This window comes from Dasypus novemcinctus, chromosome 17, assembly GCF_030445035.2.
Source record: "Dasypus novemcinctus isolate mDasNov1 chromosome 17, mDasNov1.1.hap2, whole genome shotgun sequence".
Lineage (NCBI taxonomy): Eukaryota > Metazoa > Chordata > Mammalia > Cingulata > Dasypodidae > Dasypus > Dasypus novemcinctus.
In genome coordinates this window covers 44,577,158-44,600,842 of record NC_080689.1, presented here as the reverse complement: position 1 = coordinate 44,600,842, position 23,685 = coordinate 44,577,158, and the positions used below count along the sequence as shown (strand labels likewise).

At 36.9% G+C, this 23,685-nt stretch overlaps 1 protein-coding gene across 2 annotated transcripts in view; it reads right to left on the bottom strand.

The window, feature by feature from the left end:
* The window catches only part of CFAP36 (cilia and flagella associated protein 36), a 46,189-nt gene extending 28,336 nt beyond the window's left edge, over positions 1 to 17,853 (bottom strand). For both annotated transcript variants that reach the window (XM_004481962.4, XM_004481963.4), the window contains exons 1-3: positions 17,496 to 17,853; positions 9,973 to 10,037; positions 9,257 to 9,358 (exon numbers count right to left, since the gene is read on the bottom strand). In XM_004481962.4, coding sequence (XP_004482019.1) covers positions 9,257 to 9,358; positions 9,973 to 10,037; positions 17,496 to 17,610 — 282 coding nt within the window. In that variant the 5' untranslated portion in view covers positions 17,611 to 17,853. The remainder of the gene's footprint in view (positions 1 to 9,256; positions 9,359 to 9,972; positions 10,038 to 17,495) is intronic.
* Positions 17,854 to 23,685: the final 5,832 nt, after the last annotated feature.

The window sequence follows — 23,685 nt, the reverse complement described above, 5'->3', positions numbered from 1 at the left end:
AAATATACTAAAAACCACTGAAATGTACACTTTAGATGGGTGAACTGTATGGAATATGAATTATATTAAAAAAAGCTGTCACCAAAACAAAGACATGCCTAGAGAGAAACTTATAGCTATGGATGCCTATATGTATATAAAAAAAGAGAAGAATCTCAAATCAATAGCCAAACCTTCCATCTTAAGACAATGAATGAAGACAAACTAAACCTAAAGCAAGGAGAAGGAAAGAAATATTAAATATTAGAGTAGAACCTAATAAAATAGAGAATGGAAAAACAATAGAGAAAATCAACAAAACCAAAAGTTGATTCTTTCAAAAGAACAACGAAATTGACAAATCTTTAATTAGACAGACTAAGAAAAAAGAGAGATGACTCAAATTATTAAAATCAGGAATGAAAGAGTGAACATCACTACAGACCTTACAAAAAAAAAGGATTAAATGGGACTATCACATACAATTTTATGCCAACAAATTAGATGACTTTGTAAAATGGACAAATTCCTAAAAAGATACAAGCTATCAAAACTGACTCAGAAGAAGGAAAAACCTGAATAGAACTATACTAGTTAAATAAATAATTTTAAAACATCCCACAAGAAAAGTCCAGGACCAGATGGCTTCACTGCTGAATTCTACCAAACACTTAAGAATTACATCAATTCTTCACAAACTCTTCCAAAAAATAGAAAAGGGGGGAATAATTCTCAACTCATTAGTTTTTTTAAAAGCAGTTTCAGTGAGATATATTCACATACCATACAATCCATCCAAAGTGTATAGCCAATAGCTTTTATTATAATCAGTGTTGTGCATTCATCACCACAAAATAATTTTAGAATTTCTTTACTTGAAAATGAAAAAATCCACACCCCTAACAGTCACTTTTCAATCCTTCTATCCTTCCCCAGCCCTAAATAGCCACTAGTCTAATTCCACTTTTATAAATTGATTTATATTTACATTTTATATAAATGGAACCATACAATATGTAGTATTTTTTAAATGTATTTTCACTTAGCATGTTTTGTGAGGTTTTTTTGGCCTGATATTAACATCTTTTAAAAAAAAAAAGATTTATTTATTTATTTATTTATTTCTCTTCCCTTCCCCCCCACCCCAGTTGTCTGTTCTCTGTGTCTACTTGCTGCGTCGTCTTTGTCCGCTTCTGTTGTTGTCAGCTGCACAGGAATCTGTGTTTCTTTTTGTTGTGTCATCTTGTGTGTCAGATGTGGGCAGCGCCATTCTTAGGCAGGCTGCACTTTCTTTCGCGCTGGGCAGCTCTCCTTACGGGGAGCACTCCTTGTGCATGGGGCTCCCCTACGTGGGGGACACCCTTGCGTGGCACAGCATTCCTTGTGCGCATCAGCACTGCGCATGGGCCAGCTCCACATGGGTCAAGGAGGCCCGGCGTTTGAACCGCGGACCTCCCATGTAGTAGATGGACGCCCTAACCTCTGGGCCAAGTCCACTTCCCTTTGTCCACTTCTGTTGTTGTCAGCGGCACAGGAATCTGTCTTTTTGGCGCGTCATCTTGTGTCAGCTCTGCATGTGTGTGGCACCATTCCTGGGCAGGCTGCACTTTCTTTCGCACTGGGCAGCTCTCCTTACAGAGCGCACTCCTTGTGCGTGGGGCTCCCCTATGCGGGGGACACCCCTGCGTGGCAGGGCACTCCTTGTGCGCATCAGCACTGCGCGTGGGCCAGCTCCACACAGGTAAAGGAGGCCTGGGGTTTGAACCAGCGACCTCCCATGTGGTAGACGGACGCCCTAACCACTGGGCCAAGTCTGCCGCCGATATTAACATCTTTTAACCTTAACATATATTTGTTCAGTTTCAAAGAAAATACATTATATATGCAATATTACCCATATTCATATTTCACAAGATTTCACTATGATATATAGTCCCATGTTAAATTTTTAGCTTTCCTTCTAGTATTATACATGACCTTAGACTTTCCCTTTCAATCACTGTCACACCCATATAATAGCACCGCTAGTAACAAACGCTATGATGTGCTTTCACCTTTTCTATTTACTTCCAAAGACTAACAAACAACCTTTTTACCAATTCTGCACAGATTAACCCTAAATTTTCCATTCTCTAACCTCATTCTATTTTCTGGTGACCTACATTCTAGTCCCAACTCAGTCTATTAGGCCAGTATTATCCTGATACCAAATCCAGACAAAGACATCATAAGAAAAGAAAACTACAGAGCAGTATCTCTTATGAATACAGACACAAAAACCCTTAATAAAATACAAGCAAACCAAATCAACAACATGTAAAAAGGATTATATACTGTGGCCAAGTGACACTTATCCTAGCAATACAAGGCTAGTTTAACATCTGATATTAATTAATGTAAAACACTATGTTAACAGAATAAAGGACAAAAATTCCATGATTATCTCAAGAGACAAAGAAAAAGCATTTGTAAATTTCCAACACTCCATCATAAAAACACTCAACAAACTAGGCATAGAAGGAAACTTTCTTAATCCAATAAAGGGTAATTTATGAAGTACACACAGCTAACATCATACTTAATAGTAAAAGATTGAATGATTTCCCCTTGAGATGAGGAAGAAGAATTCTATTCAACATTGTCCTGGAGGTTCTATCAGGGCAATCGGGCAAGAAAATGAAATAAAAGTCTTCTAGATTGGAAAAGAAGAAGTAAAACTATCTCTTATTTGCAGATGACACGATCTTTTATTTAGAAAATACTAAGTAATCTGGAATACAATTAGAACTAATAAACAAGTTCAGCAAGGTTGCAGGATGCAAATTAAAGATAAAAAATCAATTGTATTCTATGCAATAACAATGAACAATATAATATGAAAATACAATTAAGAAAACAATTTCATTTACAACAGCATCAAAAAGCATAAAATACTTAAGAACAAAATCTTAGGAATAAATTTAACAAATAAAGTGCAAAACGTATATCCTGAAATTACAAAACATTATTGAAAGAAATCAACATAAAGAAATGGAAAAACATCCCATTTTTATGGTATAAAAGGCAGAAGACTTTTTATACCTAAAATGGCATATTGACCAATAGATTCAAAACAATCCCTATGAATGAAAATCCCAGCAGGCTTCTTTGTGAAATTGACACACTCATCCTATAATTTCATATAAAGACTCAAGGAACTCAGAATATCCAAAAATAATCTCAAAAAAGAACAAAATCAGAGGACTCACACTTCCCAATTTCAATGCTTACTACAAAGCTATAACAATCAATACTGTGGTACTGACATAAGGAAAGAGATAAAGATAAGTGGAATTAAAAAAATAAGCCCTCACTCTTAGGGTCAACTGATTTTCAACAAGGGTATCAAGACTATTCAATGGAGAAAGAATGCTCTTTTTAATAAATAGAGATGGGACAGCTGAATATCCACATGTGAAAGAATGAAGTTGGGTCCCTACATCCCAACATCATAAAAATTAACTTGAAATGCATCATAGAGCTAAATGTAAGAGTTAAAACTATAAAATTGTTAGAAGAAAACAGAGGAATAAATTTTCACAACCTTGGGTTAGACAAAGCCTTCTTAGAATGGACATCAAAAGCATATGCTACAGGGGAGCAGAAGGAGCTCAGTGATGGAGCACCTGCTTCTCATGTATGAGGTCCTGGGTTCAATCTCTGGTACCTCCTGGAAAAAAAAAAAGCACAAGCTACAAAAGAAAAATAAACTAGAGTTCCTCAAAATTAAAAACTTTTTGTTCTTCAAATAATACCATGAAGAAAGTGAAAAAAAAACCTACAGAATGGAAAAATATATTTGCAAATCATTTATATGATAATGAACCTGTAGCTAGAGTATATAAAGAACTCTTATAACTCAACATTAAAGAAAAGATAAATACAGGCATACCTTATTTTATTTTGCTTTGCTTTACTGTGCATCACAGATAATGTGCTTTTTACTAAATGAAATCTACTGTCACCATTTTTCCAGAGGCATGTGCTCAGTGTTAAACTTTAAGTTAAGTACATTAATTTTTTAGACATAATGCTATTGCACACTTAATAGACTACAGTATAGTATAAATATATTTTTTAATATAAACTAAAAATTCATGTGACTTGCTTTATTGCAATATCTGCTTTATTGCAGTGGTCTGGAACCAACCCCACAATATCTCTGAGGTATGCCTATAGTAAAATTAAAAACAGGCAAAGGATCCAAATAGACATTTCTCCAAAGAAGATATATAAATGGCCTTCAAGCACAAACAAAGATGCTCAACATCATTACCCACCAAGGAAATGCAAATCTAAACCTCAGTGAGATACCTCATCACACTCACAAGAATGGTTATAATCAAAAGGCATTTAATAAAAAATGTTGGTGAGAATGTGGAGAAACTGGAATCCTCATACACAGCTGGTGGGAATGTAAAATGGTGCAGCCGCTTGGGAAACAGCCTGGCAATTCCTCAAAAACTTAAACATAAAGTTCCATATGACCTAGCAATTCCACTTCCAGGTCTAAGAAATATACCCAAGATAAATGAACCATATGTCTACACAAAAAAACTTGTACATGGGAGCAGATGAACTCAAGCAGTTGAGCATCCACCTCCCACACGGGAGGTCCTGGGTTTGGTTCCTAGTGCCTCCTGAAAAAATTTTAAAAAAAACAAACAACAAGCAAAACAAATGATAAAATGAACTCATGGAAGCCAATGTGGCTCAGTAGTTAAGTGATGGCTACCTATATATGAGATCCTGGGTAAAATCCACGGCCCTGGGTACCTAAAAAAACCCACCAACAAGCAAAAACAACACCTGTACATAAACATTCACAGCAGCATTATTAATAATAGCCAAACAATGGAAACAACCAAATGCCCAATGATGAATGGATAAATAAAATGCAGTAAACCCATACAGTGGACTATTATTCAGCCATACAAAGAAATGAAGTACTGATAGTTGCTACAATTGGGACGAACATTATGCTAAGTGAAAGAAGCTAGACAGAAAAGGTCAAATATTGTATGATTTCATTTATATGAAATGTTTAGAAAAGGCAAATCCATAGAAAAAAGAAAGAAATTAGTGGTTGCCAGGAGCTGGGGGGAGGGGGAGAGGGGAGGGACTACTAATGGGCATGAGGTTGTTTTGGGGTGATGAAAATGTTCTAAAAGTGACTGTGATAATTGTTGCACAACTCTGTGAAGATACTGAAAACCATTGAATTGTACGATTTAAATGGGTGTACTGTATGATATCTGAATTATATCTCAGTAAAGCTGTTACGTTAAAAAAAGAGCTATTAAAATTTGAACTAAGAAGAAATACCTATAATAAAAAAAAATGAATTATTTTGGAGAAAGAATCACTTAAATATCTTCTTTGCATTCACACAAAATAGTTAATTATCCTGCATGTATTTTTAGAAAACGAATGGCAACACTGCATGTCATCTTTTCAAAAGTACAAATTATTGAAACAAAAAGCATAATTTCCCCAACCCACTATGATTATAATAAAAGTGTTTCTGGAAGTATTAATTTTTATCTTATAAAAATCAAAGCAAATCAGGTCAAAACCCAAAAGAAAACAATACTGTTTGTCTGGCTCATGTCATATAGAAGCCATGGAGTTTTTCCTTACATACATACATGCGGAGATCACTTTTGTCTCTTTCAATTGGAAAATACCACAAAATCCCAAAGCTCAACTGCAGACAACAGAAATAACAAATATCCCAGAATTTATTATAGTATCATATTTTTCTAAACTGCTCAGAAGGATATCCTAATTCATGGATATATTTTTAGAAACTACACACTTGTAACAGGAAAATAAAAAGTTCTGTTTATAATAACTCTTCATCAGACACATTCCTTGCTGCTCCTACTGTCTTTAATGAGAAGGCAAGAAAGACTCAAAGAGTATGCCAGGACCAGTGGTCTAGGTCTAATGAAGACCAGACTAGGAAAAAAGGATTTTGCAAGTTTGCTTTAGCAGAAAAACTCAATGAGAGTTGGCAGCTGCTTTTAAATATCAAAACCAAAGCAAAACAAACCATACCAAAGCAAAAATTACATCCTACATTATCCAGGGAAAGCAATTTATTTCTTGAGTTCATCTCTGGGCACCCCATGTTGGCATACTAGAATCAGCATTCTGATCTTTATGTACAAAGATCACATTATTGCTGCAAGGCAGTGAATAATTTGCTTTGAGACGTTTTTCTCACAGTGGTGACAGCCTTGAGCTGATTCAGTCATGTTGCCAATAGGTATCTGGTAAGGAAGAGATTGCTCCAGAAGAAATAAAGTCCACATGGGGGCTGAAACCATGACTCTGGCCTGATTAGCACACCACTAATCAATCACCAAAACAGCTACTATTAATTAAGAAGTGTTTCCATTATAGACCTGACATATGCCAGGCATTGTACTAAATGCTTTATGTATTTTACCCCTTAGGTGACATAAAAAAACATTTCAAAGTAGATTACTATCCCTATTTTACAGATGTGGAGAATGAGAATGGTTAAGAAGCTTGTCCAAGGTTTTACACTTAGTAAATGGAAGATCCAGGACTCAAATCCAGGTCTATCTGGCTCCAAAGATTTGCCTCCTTGAGACCGTACTACTAATGGGCTTAATAAATGAAAAGGCATTGTATGATAGAATAAAAGACGAGTTAAAAGATGTGTGAGTCCTCATCTGAAAACAGTATCTTGAACTCTGAATATCATAGTTCACAAAGCAATTCAGACTCATTCACAATAACTTAATAAGAAGCTGACAAATTTTAATCAAAGCAGAAAAGTGCATTCCTAGAAAAAAACAAGGAAAATAAAATGAAATATCAATATCTTAAAAGAAGTTTAAATAGTTCATATCAAATTCTCCTTATTCAATCAAAAAGGAGAAGAAAATAATGCATATTATTATTTCTTATAATAAACTATGTTATATGGTAGTTTGCAGCTGTTTTCTGTACCCCAGAAAAACATGTCCTAAAATCCAGTCCATTGCTGTGGATGTAAACCCATTATAAGTAGGTTTTTTTTTTTGGTAAGACTACTTCAGTTAAGGGATGACCCACTTCATTCAGGATGAGTCCTAATCTTACTACTGGAACCCTTTATAAATGGAATGAATATAGAGAGAAAAAGCCATGGAAGCAAGAACTTGGAAGAGAAGGGAGAGACCAGCAGATGCTACTACATGCCTTGCCATGTGGCAGAGGAGCCAAGGATCATTGGCAGACAGGAAGAAAGCATCAACTTGATGATGCCTTGATTTGGACATTTTCTGAGCCTCAAACTGTAAGCTAACCCATTTCATGGCATCTGCTTTCAGCAGCCTAGGAAACTAAAATAGTACATATAGAACAAAAGCTATTGGTGAACTCTAAAACAACTTTTGCTGCACAGAATTATTGACTAATAAAATCAAGTTTGTTTAAATTAGCATGGCCACACCAATAACATTTAAATATTGTATTTTAAATATATATATATATTTTTAAATATATGTTAAATATTTTCTAATTCTAGAATTAGAGGTGATCTTTAAATGAGCAGAAGTTGTGCAGAAGGGAACTGCACCAGGAATGCTGGATTAAACAATAGTCTAAGCAACGTCTTCTTGACCACAACATTGAAATAATTTAAATTAATAAACATTTATTGAGAACTACGTATTAAGAATGAAGTTTTCATTAATTTCTTTGTGCTGGATAGTAGGGATGCAAATATGACTAAAAACAGCTCAAAGGACTTATAATCTAGTAGGGATAACAGGTGTGAAAGAAACTATAATTCAAGGCAGAATGTAAAAAATATCAATGTAAAAGCAGAATGGGTACTGGTCTGACTAGAGATCAGGAAAGTTGTGATCAAGAGGTAGTGCATGAGGGCGGTGGACTTGGCCCAGTGGTTAGGGTGTCTGTCTACCACATGGGAGGTCCACAGTTCAAGCCCCGGGCCTTCCTGACCCATGTGGAGCTGGCCCATGCGCAGTGCTGATGTGTGCAAGGAGTGCCCTGCCATGCAGGGGAGTCCCCCACGTGAGCCCCACACGCAAGGAGTGTGCCCCGTAAAGAGAGCCGCCCAGCGCCAAAGAAAGTGCAGCCTGCCTAAGAATGGCACCACCCACACGGAGAAATGACACAACAAGATGACACAGCAAAAAGAAACACAGATTCCCGTGCTGCTGACAACAGAAGCAGACAAAGATGACGCAGCAAATAGACACAGAGAACAGACAACAGGAGTGAGGGGGAAGGGGAGAGGAAAAAAAAAAAGAGGTAGTGTATGATACTAATGGTCAAAAAAAAAGAGGTAGTGTATCAGTTGAGCCCTAAGGAGGGGAAGGAGTTCTACGGGTAAGGAAGGGATGGGAAGAAGGGAAGTAGAACATTCCAGGGTAAGGGAACAGCATGAGCCAGGTACACAGATGCTTATAAGAGCAAGTGACCATGAATGACTGTAGTGAATTATATAATATAGAACTACAGTAGGAGATAGAAACTGAAAACATAATTTGGGTCACTCTTGCTAAGAAATTAGTTTATTTGGTAGCAGAAGGAAGTCAAAGCAAGTTTTTGAGAAGAATGTTCCATGCATGGTAGCAACATATCCCATAGCTCTGAATTGGACTGGTAATCTGGTTCCTACTACTTATTTAACTGTGGACCTTGGACAAGTTGTTTAATATGCTTTAGTTTCCTTACCTCCATATGGGAGTAAAATGGCACCAATTTCCTAAGGCTAATATGTGCCAAATACCTGAAACAATAGCTAGCACAAGCCCTCATAAATACTAGTTATAAATACAAATGATATGTACTTCAATCCAGAACTACAGAACTAATGAGACAATAAAAGGGATTCTAAGAGAAGGGAGCTCTAGGAATAATGAACTGTGGAACTTAAAAGGTTTAAAAAGAAAAAAAAAAGGGGGGATGGGGGTGGGTATAGCTGTAGAATTATCAGAATTAACAGTAGTTTGGATAAATCATGTGATCTTATTGTTGTTCTGAGTTCAGAAAATTCATTTTTAATTGTGTTGGCTCTTTAGTTCCTCAAATGATCTTTTCTCAAGATGGTACCAAAAAAAGAAAACATATGTGATGAGTAACTCTACATACCTGAGTAAAAGCAGTGTGTTTGAAAAACATACCAAATTTCTGAAATACTTGGGCATTTCTGTCAAAATTATATGTTAGCAGAATAACACAAAACAAGCACCTGTGATGTATGGGTCTTTGCAAGAGGAGAAGTACATGCTTCCTGAAATTGATCTTCATTAATTCCAATCTCTTTGAGGTAACTTTCTAACAGCTTTTCAACCTAAAAAGAGAAAGTTTAACTTCTATAATGTACCTAGAAAAATTCTAAATAACAATTTTCATATTAAATATCTAGTTTAAAAACATATAATGAAATGCTTGTTTCCAATTATTAATATAAATATACTACTTGAAAATGGCACTGTCTTTCACAGAAAAATAAACCACAAAAAGCTAAATTATTTTGCAGAGAATAACATTAAATGATTTTCCACAATTTTCTCTCCTTTACTCAAAATAATTTGTCAGAATTATGAAGTTTAATGTAGCACAACTCTTTTGCTGCCACAGGCATTTTGAAAAATCATAAGACAACCATGGCTAAATGAATAACACTTCCCTGGATTCATCAGCAGAAGAATTAGATTGGGTGAATAATCCCTTGAAATAGTTGTCACAAAAGCATACCATAGATTCTAGAATAGAAGAGATAAGAATAATAATTTGGTGCTTGGAGAACCCACAGATCCTGACATAATTGTGAGTATTATTAGTGTAGACAGAATTTTTTTAAAAACCAACTAATTTTTATAGAAAAGCCATTTATTTAATTTAGAAAAACTAAAAGGAATACTATTCCAATGCCCTTTAAAAGTCAGTGAAAAAAATACTCACCAGTTCTTTATATTCCCGATGAATCTCTGTATAGGTCAATTTGCTTTCTTCTTCATCATCAAAAACTAAATTTAAAAGAAAAAAATGCATAGTATAGAAAAAAATCATTCATTAATGCAAACAGAAAAGTCCACTCCTTAGAAATAGCCCTATCAGATGGCTCTGGACTTCAGTGCCATGTCAGTTGGCCCTACTTTGGAGTTTGTGTTCCTGAGTGTGACGGAGTTGGGCTGAGATGTGACCTTTCTACACATGCTTTTTCTGTTACTTTTACGGGACTTGTGGTTGGCACTGGGGTTGGTGTATACTCAGGAGACCTGAATCTCTGGACTGTCCATATGACAGCCAGGCCCTGAGCCTCAGCAGACTTGCAACTCCTACCCTCTGGTTTATTGGACTTACCCCGGCCAGCTAACAGGGAGGTGAAGAAGATCAACCACCACATCAGGGAGCCAAGAGTACCTACAACACAACTGCAAGCAGGAGAAATTGCATCCATCATCCATGTGGAATTTTAGACCCCTCTTGTTATAGAGGTGGAGTGAACATCCCAGGGTCCACAGGATGGAGGAATAGAGTATGGATTAGAGTGGACTTACTGATATTCTACTATGGAACTATTGTGATTAGTAATGGAAGAAACAGTAGCACTGATGTGGAGAAAGTGGCCATGGTAGCTGCTAAGGGTAGGGAGAGGGAAGAAAAGATATGATGTGGGGGCATTTTCAGGACTTGGAGTTGTCCTGGGTGGTACTGCAGGGACAAATGCTGGACATTGTATGCCCTGCCATGGCCCACTGGGTGGACTGGGGGAGAGTGTAAATTACAATGAAAACCATTATCCATGTGATGCAGCAGAGCTCCAAAATGTATATACCAAATGCAGTGAATGTCCCACGAGGACAAAAGAGGTTGTTGATGTGGGAGTAGTGGGGTGAGGGGTGTGAGGGGTATATGGGGACCTCATATTTTTTGAATGTAACATTAAAAAAAAAAAAATAGCCCTATCCTTCTTTTCAACTTTGAAGTCTTTAGTTTTTTTCTTAATCAAAAAATACTTTTAGATAAAGAGAACAACTGAGACTATAGGTAGTATATTTAAAAATATTCAAGCTACATCTACCACTAAGTCTAAAATTTATTAGAAAAAAGGTTATGAGTACTGATGAAAGGTCAGTTTTTCAGTTTCTTTGATAGAAAGGCAGAGTTCTTAGGCTTATGACTAGTACGTGGGACACTAGTCAGTTTTGGATAATATTCTTTCTTATGGTTAGGTCATGGGTCTCAACTTTTGTGATACAAAGCATAGTTTGGTAATGATAGATTAAATATACTGATACCAAAGGTCATGAAAAACTTGAAAATTCAGGTTATAATATTCAGCTTTTACAGGGAAATACTTCCTCCCCTATCAGACATTCAGGATGCTTCCTGATTTTTACTATTATAAATAACACTGTGAATACAGTTCTAGATGTTTTTAAGATAGACTGATTTTAATAGTCCCTTCTTCAAAAAAGCCAAGCAACCTGGGTAATCAGGGATTAAAAAAAAAAGATTCTTAGAGAATAAAGAATTCTTGTGCATATAAGCAATAGAACCAAAACGTAAGATCATCCAGAAGTGTTTTTTTTTAAGTTCTTAAAATTCTGAAGGAATGAATAAATCTGAATATATATACTTGATAGTAGATTAAAAAAGCAAGTGGGAAACAGATTTGGCTCAACTGATAGAGCATCCACCTACCATGTGGGACATCCAGGGTTCAAACCCAGGGCCTCTGACGTGTGGTGAGATAGACCACACACAGTGCTGATGCGCGCAAGGAGTGCTGTGCCACGCAGGGGTGTCCCCAGCATAGAGTACCCTCACGCGCAAGGAGTGCGCCCCGTAAGAAGAGCTGCCCTACGTGAGAAAAAGCGCAGCCTGCCCAGGAGTGGTGCCACATACATGGAGAGCTGACGCAGCAAGATGACACAACAAAGAAACACAGATTCCTGGTGCTGCTGACAAGACTATAAGCAGATACAGAAGAACACACAGTGAATGGACACAGAGAGCAGACAATGGGGGAAGGGGAAAGGGGGGAGAAATTTAAAAAATAAAAATAAATTTTAAAAAAAAGCAAGTGACCTAAAAAAAGCAACCTTTTCACTGCTACCTGAAGATGAAAAGGTACATTACATCAACAACTTCAGGTAACATCAGCCACAGAATCATGTTGAGACTAGTTCGGCCAACAGACCCCATAATATACTTCCACGTCTAATGACTATCCATTTTTTTGCCATTATACCCAGTAGAACAACATATAGAAGGATGGGCAATTTTCCCTAAAAGATAGGGGCAACACTTTTATTTCAGTAGAATGAATGCATTTTGATCACTGTGCCATCTACACAGTTAATAATAATTGTAACAGGGGGGTGGGGAGTATATGGGGACCTCATATTTTTTTTAATGTAATATTAAAAAAATGAAGACAAAAAATTTAAAAAAAACAAAAAAATAATAATAACTATAACAATAATAGTTAAAACTTGTGGAATAGTATTCAAAGAGGCTGTATTAGTCAGCCAAAGGGGTGCTGATGCAAAATACCAGAAATCGGTTGGTTTTTATAAAAGGTATTTATTTGGGGTAGGAGCTTACAGATACCAGTCCATAAAGCATAAGTTTCTTCCCTCACCAAAGTCTATTTGGAGCAAGATGGCTGCCGACGTCTGTGAGGGTTCAGGCTTCCTGGGTTCCTATATTCCTGGGGCTTGCTTTACCCTGGCTTCAAGGTTCCTTTCTACCTGGGGTTGGCTCCTCTTTCCTCTGTGTGCTGACTTTCCAGGACTCCAGTTTAAGTCTTCAGCATCAAAATCCAAAATCAAAACTCAAACATTAAAAGCCTCAACTCTGTTCTTCCCATGCATTTTATCTGTGAGTCCGTACCCACCAAGGGGCGGGGAGTCAACGCCCTAATCATAACTCAGTCATGCCCAGGTACAGATCAGATTACAAGCATAATCCAATATTTCTTTTTGGAATTCATCAATAATATTAAACTGCTACAGAGACCAACTGTAAAATGATAATTCTGAGACAATAAGACAAATGTATACAGACTGGATATTTAATAATATTAGGGAGTTACTATTAATTTTATTAGGAGTGGTAATATTATTGTGACTAGGTTTGTTTGTTTGTTTTTTTAAATCTGTAATTCTGTGATTTGATTTAAAAGTATTCCAGAGGAGAGAAGAGGTACTGTGCTATGGGAGGAATTATAGATGAAACCAGAATTGATAATTGTTGAAGCTGGGTGATACATGATAAGAGGTCATCATATTATTTCTACTTTTGTACTTATTTGAAATTTCCATAATAAAAAGTTAAACAAAAAAACAATCTCTGACAACTTCTTTCAGAAACCAATTCTCAGACATAGGAGGAAAAATCAATTGACAGCTTTTTGTAAGAAGTGATTTTTAGGCGGTGGACTTGGTCCAGTGGTTAGGGCATCCATCTACCACATGGGAGGTCCACAGTTCAAACCCCAGGCATCCTTGACCTGTATGGAGCTGGCCCATGCGCAATGCTGATGCGCACAAGGAGTGCCCTGCCATGCAAGGGTGTCCCCTGCGTAGGGGAGCCCCACGCGCAAGGAGTGCGCCCTGTAAGGAGAGCCGCCCAGCATGAAAGAAAGTGCAGCCTGCCCAGGAATCATGCTGGACACACGGAGAGCTGACACAACAAGATGACACAACAAAAAGAAAGACAGATTCCCGTGCTGCTGACAACAACAGAAGCAGACAAAGAAGACGACACAGCAAACAGACACAGAGAACAGACAACCAGGGTTGGGGGGGTGGAAGGGGAGAGAAATAAATAAATAAATCATTAAAAATAAAGAAGAAGTGATTTTTAAAATGATGACTAAATATGCTGTGATTGGTAATACTAAGCATACATAATTATACCTGCCTAAAACTAACGTTCTTTTTAAATTCTCATTCCTACATACTCATGTTAAGAATATTGCTTATAGTTTAGAAGTGCTCAAATACTCCTCGCAAATAATACATTATAGATTATAAACTGTTGTTCATAAGATTTAGAGTTGACCAAAGGAATGAAAATAGATGCTTTTGAAAGGTGCCAAATCAACAGATCGGTATTAGTCAGGAGATATTGTCTAAAGGCACATCCAATGGCCTTTGTCACATTACTCTCCTGTTACCTGAATTTCCAGCAGGGACCTACAATCTGTTCATGAATCTTATACTATGCTTTTCACAACCTTAAACCAATTTCAAGATTTTAGAGCAATGAAAAACAACATCCTCAAAAAAAACCCAAAAAAACTCCTATTTAGAATAAATACAATTATGGACTGACAAATCCTGATTATTGTTTAAAATTCAAATGTGCCAAAACTTCAACAAAACTACAACAGAAATAAAATACAGTGTTAATCATAAGTAAGTTTTTTCTCCTACTTACAATCTACCTAATTAGTGAAACAAACACTAATTTGCTATGTTTCAATCAATAATATAAGGAAACAATTTCTGTATGGACTTTTAATGGAATATTATTGTTTTTTAATAGTTTTTAATCATTAAATCCTTTTACAATAGGCTCCAGATTGTTTTACTGTACTGGAACTTTGCTGATGCAAATATTACTGAAAGTGACTAGGCCATTTTTGTTACAGATAGATCAATAATGATGTTAAATTAAATAAAACCAAAACAAATGTTACTGAAGAAGATTAGAGGCACTATAGAAGATTAGAAAGATACATATTTCCTGAATAAACTACTATCTAGTTAGGAAAACAGGGCAATTTCATGAACTGAAAATGATATGAGCGGTGTATGGGAGGGGGGCTATATGTTTCTTCATAAATAACCTGGGCAGTGTGTGTCAAACAATAAGAACTGCAGCCCTGCCTTTCGTAACCATGCCAACCACTCCAGTCCCGGAAAGCCAATTAAGTGATACAGGCTCTACAAGACTTCGAATACTTAGGAAGGATGCAACCTAAATATGTTAATTCAAGCTTACCTGGAATGTGGAAGATATGTGTGGGAGGTATGTGTTAATTCAAGCTTACCTAGAGAGTATGTGTTAATTGAAAACCTATCTGATACTCAGATAAAACACTTGAAACTCTAAGAAACTAACAAAAAGTCCTTTTGCGTATAAGCACCACCATTTGACTCCTCACTCCTACATCCTCTGTATAAAAGAAACCCAAAAATACTGTTCGGGGCTTGGTTTTCATTAGGACAAGAGTCCACGGAGTCCTGCCGGTCATAAATAAATTTTCCTTCCCAAAATTATTACTGAGTCCTAGTCTTCCATCCGTGGTCACTGAATCTCTCTGCTTCCACAACAAAAACAATAAGCCTTTTTTTTACTTCCCCCAAAATGATCTAAAATGCAAAACTAACTCCTCTAATTTTCAGTTTAAAACTCTTCAATGACTGTTCATTTCCTAGAGAGTTAAGTGCAAGATCCTTAGAAAACCAGACAAGTCCCTCTAAGCCTGGGTCCCAAGTCTCACCTCCCAAACTTTGCACTCTTAACAATACCCAAGTTTGGAGACACTTCAAGTGCCACAAAGCTTCAAATCTCCTTTGCTCAAACTGTTCTATCTTTTTGCCTTCACCCCCTTTCCTCCCAATCTTTCTTCAAGACATATTACAAGTGGCACCTTCTCTGTGACCTGTGTCACACTCCCCAAATGGCTAGATCTCCTCCTCTGAACTCTACCAGCACTTTTCACTTTTTAATTAAATGCTGTTTACCTGCCCATCTTTCTCACTAGTCTAGAAACTTCTCAAGCACAAGGACTTTTATTCATCTTTCTATCCTCACCTTCTGGCCCAAGGATTCAAAAATAAAAGATGTTCAATATGTTATGAAATAAATGTTGTCACAAAGTTGTATAAAACTGATCTTTAAATTATCAGAGATACACAACAGCAAACTGATCTAGTCAGTGAAGCATAGACACCATTATTCCAAGTTACTGGCATATCACTTCCATGTCTCCTGACATCTGCTCTGTGTAACCATGTCCACACATGCAATACAGCAGCTACTTAATCTGTTTTCAGTTAATGCTAAAACAAAATATAAGCTGAGAACTACTGCTTCCCTGTGAAATTACACAATCAAGTGCATAATTACTGAGATGCAGCCATGTTAGATATCTGGAGATAAAAGAAGAACAAAGCTTTAATTTTTTTTTTCCATTTCAGCATTTTGTCTAAATAGGGTAAACGGAATCAAAAGGTGACATAATTTCTTTTTACTCCTAAGGGAGGTCAAAACTTCATATACTTCATCAGTCTCATAATAGCATTTTAAATTCTTACAAGGAATAAAAACAAAATTATTTTTTGAAATTCTTAAAAAATTACCTGTAAAATGGTACTTAATAACTTCTATAGAATTCCGATTATAGAGAGCACCAAGAATGTACTGAAGACTCAGTAGTCAGTAGTCTCATCTTTAGCAGATGAGAAATGGAATTGGAAGGTCATCCAGGATAACCAACCAGTTGAGAGTGTGAACTCCTGTATAACATCTCCAATAAATAGCTGTCAGATCCAAGCAAGCCCCTGAGGAATTCACTTCCTTCCAGGCACGCCAACCCATCCTAGGTTGAATGAAGGTCTTCCTTCACAGAAATCTTTCCCTCTATTTTCCTAGCTCTATCCCACTGAACCTTACAAAACATGTCTAATCTCTGTAATATGAGAGAGTCCTTCATATGATTGATGTGATAGAGCTACTCTCAAAGTCTTGCCGGGTTAAAGAACCCGGAAAAAGGATGGGTACTCATTCATATGACATCACGTCTGGTTCCTTTTCCATGAATGGTCTCCAAGAACTGAATGCAGAACTCCAAATGTGAACTGATCAGAACCCGGAGGTACCCTTCCCTCACATGGATTATGCTATTTCTATATTATTTGTTAGAAAGTACCCCCATTTTTGGGCATAATGAAGAGAGAGCTCACGAAAGCGAATACAGGTCACGGGGATCACCCATTCTGGGCATGCTGCAGTAATCACATGTCCTCTTTTGCAGTTAACTGTTGATTTTTAGCGAATCATTTCTCATGTTCTAAACTGACTACACAGGCCGAAATGTTAGGAACTCAGAGGCGAACTCACGACTCTGCTCCCAAGCCATTGGGGAAGTTATTGAAGAAGACCAACCTGCCCAGAGCAGAAATGGGCGGCATGGGGTGAGAGACCCAGCCAAGGATTAAAGTCTTTAGGACGTGTGTTTGGGCCCAGGGGGAGAGGAGTCCAGGTACCATTTCAGTTCTGTGAAGAAAAACACAAGAGGAGTGAAAGGAATTCCTTCTACATACCTACCTCTAAATCTGGCCCAGAGGAGCAGAGGGGGTGGGGAGTGAGGGACGAAAGATAGTTGTGGTGACTACCTCCCTGCCGGCCGTGGGGATTAAGAAAGCGTGAAAGAATTGTCAGTTTCAGATTCTGGTTTTTACCTTCACATTTCTGTTCCACAAAGTCCAAGATGGGGATGGACCAGTCCGGGCCTCGCAAGAACCCTGCGATGCTCTCCACCACCCACTCCACCTCCTCCTCTTCTTCCGCCGCCATCTCGGACCCACCGGGCGAAGAAGAACCCTAAAGTCAGAACTGCCGAGCCTGCTAAGGCCTTTCGGCCGTCAGGAGCCTAGGCGTACCAGAGAACGTCCTGGGACCCAGGAAAGAATTGCCCTGCAGCACCCCCGACTCCTGGATGAAAACTACAAACCGGTTAACGTAAAATGGTCGCTATGGCAACAAGCGCAGCTGCCACCGGCAGCCGCCGGAAGTGAAGCCTGCTTCTCTGGAGCCTGCGCACCTCAGAGAGAGGCACTTGAAGAACGTTTACGATTGGCTGAAAAAGAACAGAAGCTGTTTAAATGGCATCCCTACGCCCATTGGCCCAGATTTGCTAAGCCTGCGGGCAGAAGTGCAGCCATTGGCTGGAGATTCTGGGAGCCCTCCTGCGTTCTTTCTTTAGAGAAGGGCGTGGAAGCAAAGGCGTAGGAATGATGCAGTACGGAAAGAAACTGGGCCTCAGACTAAAAGGGCTTCGAAGCCCTTCAGTCACCCTCATTTTCAGGCCCGCTAACACAGAAGCATTTGTGATTAAAGGTAGTTTGAAAGTACAGAGTCTGGCAAAATAGTTTTGTGAGACTTGCTACAGTTTGCGTCGTGGCTGCGGCCAACCATGCATAGGGAAAACTGGTTTTAAAGGTTTATCAAGGACAAAATCAAAATTAATATTCATTTAAATAAATGTGTACACAACGAAATCTTTGCCAGATATCTACAACTCAACTTTTAGACTGGGATCCATTATAATGCTTTCTTTGTTTCGTTTTTTGTTTTTTGTTTTCTTTTTTTTTTTTTTTTGGTTTTTTTTCTTTCTTTTTTTTTTTTTTTTTGAGGTATTAGGGCCAGTGATTGAACCGTGGGAAGCCGGTGCTCAACCACTGAGCCACATCGGCTCTGTAATGTGTTAATGTGTTTTATATGATACGTTCTACTAAGGCCATGGGTGCTTGGAGTCCAAAAGATCATCAAACAATATTATATATATTTACATAAATGGGATCATATTATAATTTACTTATGAAATATTTTTCACTTAATATATTGTCATCTCATACAAAAACATAAAGCTTAATGTATCTTTGTGTGTGTGTGGCGCATATATATGTATATAGTACTTGAATGCATAGATTTGATCATCTAATCTGTATTTTAATGTGCAGGTTTTATTTTCTTTTACTGTCTCCATGCTATGGGTGTACAATAAATTATCCAGTGACATGATGATGGGGGAGAGTGTTACTGTGGGAGGAGTGGTGGGGTGGGGGTGGTGGGGGCCAATGGGGGCCTCATATTTTTTTTAATGTAATATCTTTTTAAAAAATGAATAAATTGAGTAGAATTTGGAAAAATAAATAAATTATCCAACTATTTTTGCTTCCACAAACTGCAGAAATAAAAACATCTTATTGTACATAAGAACTCTTGGTTTTATTTACAATTCCAAGGAATAGATCCCAAGGAATAAATGAAACAATATAATGTTTTATTTAGTTGACCAGTCCTCAATTGACAGATTAAATAATTTCAACTGTTTAAATTCATAAGCAATGATATAATTAACATGCTTGGGATGTACAGTTATTTTAAGAGTTTTTTAAATATAGAAGTTGTAGGTGGACAGAAAAGTCATGCAGAAAATAGAGAGTTCCCATATATCCTGCCTCACAAACACAGTTTCTGGAAACTATTCTTTATACTTTGCTTTAGTGTGATAACTTTTTTTAAAAAAAGATTTATTTATTTATTTTTAATTTCTCTACCCTTCCCCCCCCCCCCCCCCCCCCCGTTGTCTGCTCTCTGTGTCCATTTCCTGTGTGTTCTTCTGTGTCTGCTTGTATTCTTGTCAGCAGCACTGGGAATTTGTGTCTCTTTTTGTTGCATTATCTTGCTGCATCAGCTCTCCATGTGTGCCCCACTACTCCTGGGCAGGCTGCACTTTCTTTGCACAGGGCGGCTCTCCTTATAGGGCGCGCTCCTTGAACATGGGCTCCCCTACGTGGGGGACATCCCTGCATGGCACGGCCCTCCTTGTGCGCATCAGCAATGCACGTGGACCAACTTACCATAAGGGTCAGGAGGCCCTGGGTTTGAACCCAGGACCTCCCATGTAGTAGACTGTCAATTGAGCCAAATCTGCTTCCCTAGTGTGATAACTTTGTTAGAACTGATGAAACAAGATAAATATAACTATTAACCATAGTCCAGAGTATATGTTAAGAGTTCACTGTTGTACAGTCCTTTTTAAAAATTATTTTTTAAAGATTTATTTTTTAATTTTTAATTTATTTCTACACACACACACACATTGTTTGTATTTGCTGTTTGCTCATCTTCTTTTTAGGAGGCACCAGGAACCCAGGACCTCCCATGTGGGAGGGAGGCACCCAATTACTTGAGCCACCTCTGCTTCCTGCTTGTGGTGCCTCTCATCGTGTTTCCTTGCTGTGTCTCTTCATTGCATCATCTTGCTACATCATCTTGTTGTGTGAGTTTGCTGTGCCAGCTTGTCACATCAGCTCGCTCTCTTGCTCATTTTTAGGAGGCACCAGGAACTGAACCTGGGACCTTCCATGTGGTAGGCGGGCATCCAGCTAATTGAGGCACATCTGCTTCTCTGTACAGTTATTTTTGTTAAATTTTTATTCTAGTAACATACATACAACCCAAAATTTCCCCCTCCAACCACATTCAAATATATTATGTAGTGGTGTCAACTACATTCACAATGTTGTATTACCATCACCACCATCCATTAACCCCCCCACCCTTGGTAAAGCTATATTCTAGTTTCTGAATCTATTAATTGTTTATTATAATTATTTCATATAAGATCAAATAATATTTGTCCTTTTGAGTATGGCTTATTTTACTCAATATCTTCAAGGTTTGTGCATGTAGTCATGTGTATACAAACTTTAGTACTTTTATGACTGAATAATGTTCCACTGTATGTATTTACCACATTTTGTTTATCCATTCATTAATTGATGGACACTTAAGTTGCTTTCATCTTTTGCCAAATGTGAATAATTCTGCTATGAACATTGGTGTACAAGTACCTGTTCAAGGCCCTGCATTCAATTTTTTGGGGTATATGCCTAGAAGTGGGATTGCTAGATCATAGGGTAATTCTATACTTAACTTTCTGAGGAACCACCAAATTGTTTTCCATAGCTGTGCCAGCTTGCCTTCACCAGGACACCCCAGGAAACAAACCTGGGACCTCCCATATAGTAGATGGGAGCCCAGTTGCTTGAGCCATATCTGCTTCCCTGTATGTCTTCTTTAGAGAAATATCTTTTCAAGTCTTTTGCCCATTTTTTTCCAATTGTGTTATTTGTCTTTTTGTTGAGATGAAAGATATCCTTATATATTCTGGATATTAAATCCTTATTGGATATGTCACTTCCAAATATTTTCTCTCATTTGTAGGTTGACTTTTCACTTACATGATTAAGTCCTTTGATACAAAAAAGATTTAACTTTGATGAAGTCCCATTTATTTATTTTTTCTTTTGTTGCTTATACTTTGGTGTAAAGGTTAAGAAACTGTTGCCTAACACAAGATCCTGAAGATGTTTCCCTATGTTTTCTTCTAGGAGTTGTATATTTTTGCTTCTTATATTTAGATCTTTGATCCATTTTGAGTTAATTTTTTTAAAAAAACTAATGATTTTATTTATACATATTATTAAAGCATACAATTTATCCAAAATGTACAATCAATGGTTTTTGGTATAATCACATAGTTGTGCATTCATCACTTCAATCATTATTAAAGCATTTTGTTATTTCAATATTAATAATAAAGAAAAAACAGACAAACCATCAAACAAGAAAATTCCTCACCTCTCAATCTCTTTGTTTCCCCTGCTGGACATAGTTGTTATTTCTGGCTATTCTTGCACAATTGTTTATTTGTTTATTAAGCAGTTTTATTGAGATATATTTGCATACCTATCCAAAGTGTATAATCACAGGCTGTTTTTTTACCTGTTAAAAAGTCATTTTTTTGTAAAATTGTAAAATAGAAAAGTATATTGAAAGAAATTGCAAATTTTAAACAAGAGTCCAAGGTCAGGTAAGATTTAATACAATCATTATAAAATAGTATAGCAGCAAACATTTATAAATATAAATAATTCAAATATAGTAGAAGTTAATTACAATTCTGATTTTTATATTACATCTCTTACTATTGGATATAGTAATCTCTAAGAATGAAATAAATTATTGGTTTAGTTATTTAATTTCCACTTAGGCCATAATTCTTTTAGATAATCAAATTCCTACTTGTGAATTCCTTCCATCTTATTGGAATGAATTACAACAGATAGCAATTTGCCAACTCATAATTTCATGAGGCAGAAAAACTCAAAATCTTGTTCAAGACTAGTCATGCTAAATTATTATTGATCCAGAGAGTTAATATTTGTATTTGGTGTGCTGTAGGGGCACACTTTCATTCTTTGATATATGGATGTCCAGTTTTCCCAGCACCATTTGTTGAAGAGACTATTCTTTCCCTATTGAGTGGACTTGGCACTCTTGTCAAAAATCAATTGGCCACATATGTGACAGTTGATTTCTGAACTCTCAATTTTATTCCATTGCTCTATATGGCTGTCTTTGTGCCATAATCTTGTCATTTTGCTTACTGTAGCTTTGTAATAAGTTGTGGGGGTTTTGGGGTTGTTTTTTGTTTTTGTTTTTGTTTTTGAGGTACCAGGGGCTGGGGATTGAACCCAGGACCTTGTATATGGGAAGTATGCACTCAACTGCTTGAGCCAATTCTGCTCCCATGTAATAAGTTTTAAAATCAAGAAGTGTGAATCCTCCAACTTCATTCTTTTTCAAGATGTTTTTGGCTATTCAGTGCCACTTAATCTTCCATACAAATGGAAGATGATTGGCGCTTCCATTTCTGCCAAAAGGCTTTTGGAATTTTGATTGGCATTATGTAGTATTTGGGTAGTATTGACATCTTAACAATATTTAGTCTTACAATTCACAAACACAGAATGTCCTACAGTTTATTTAGGTCTTCTTTGATTACTGTCAGCAAAGTTTTCTAGTTATCTGTGTACAAGTCCTTTATATCCTTGGTTAAATTTATTCTTAGATATTTGATTCTTTTAATTGCTATTTTAAATGGATTTTTTTTCTTGATTTCCTCTTCAGATTGTTCATTACTAGTGTATAGAAACACTACTGATTTTTTGGGGTGATTATCTTATATCCAACCCTTTGCTGAGCTTGCTTATTAGCTGTAGTTGCTTTGTTGTAGATTTTTCGGGACTTTCTATATATGGGAACATGTCAGCTACTAATAAGGAAAGTTTTACTTCTTACTTTCCTATTTGGGTGCCTTTTATTTCTCTTTCTTACCTAATTATTCTGGCTAGAACTTTCAATACAATGTTGAATAACAGTAATGACACTGAGCATCCTTGTCTTGTTCCTGATCTTAGAGGAAAGTTTTCATTCTTTCATGAGTGAGTATGATGTTATCTGTGGGTTGTTCGTATATGCCCTTTAATATGTTGAGGAAGTTTCCTTCTATTCCTAGTGTTCTAAGTGTTTTTATTAGGAAGGCGAGCTGGATTTTTCCAAATGACTTTTCTACATCAGTTAGGATGATCATGTGCTTTTCTTCCCCATCATTCTATTAATGTGGTATATTGCATTCATTGGTTTTCATATATTGAAGCACCCTTGCATGCTTGGGAGAAAACCCACTTACTCATGGTATGTAATTCTTTTAATGTGCTGTTTTGTTTAGTGTATTCATTTTTGAAAGAGTCTCACTGTATATGAAATTCTTGTTTAGCAATTGTTTTCTCTCAGCATTTTAAATATTTCACCCCATTGCCTTCTTAACTCCGTGGTTTCTGATAAGAAATTGGTACTTAATCTTGTTGAGACTTCTTTGTACATAACATGTTGCTTTTCTCTGGAAGCTTTCAGATCTCTATTATTGTCCTAAGCATTTGACAATTTTTTTTAAAAGATTTATTTATTTATTTCTCTCCCTTCCCCCTCCTTCCCCTTCCCAGTTGTCTGTTCTCT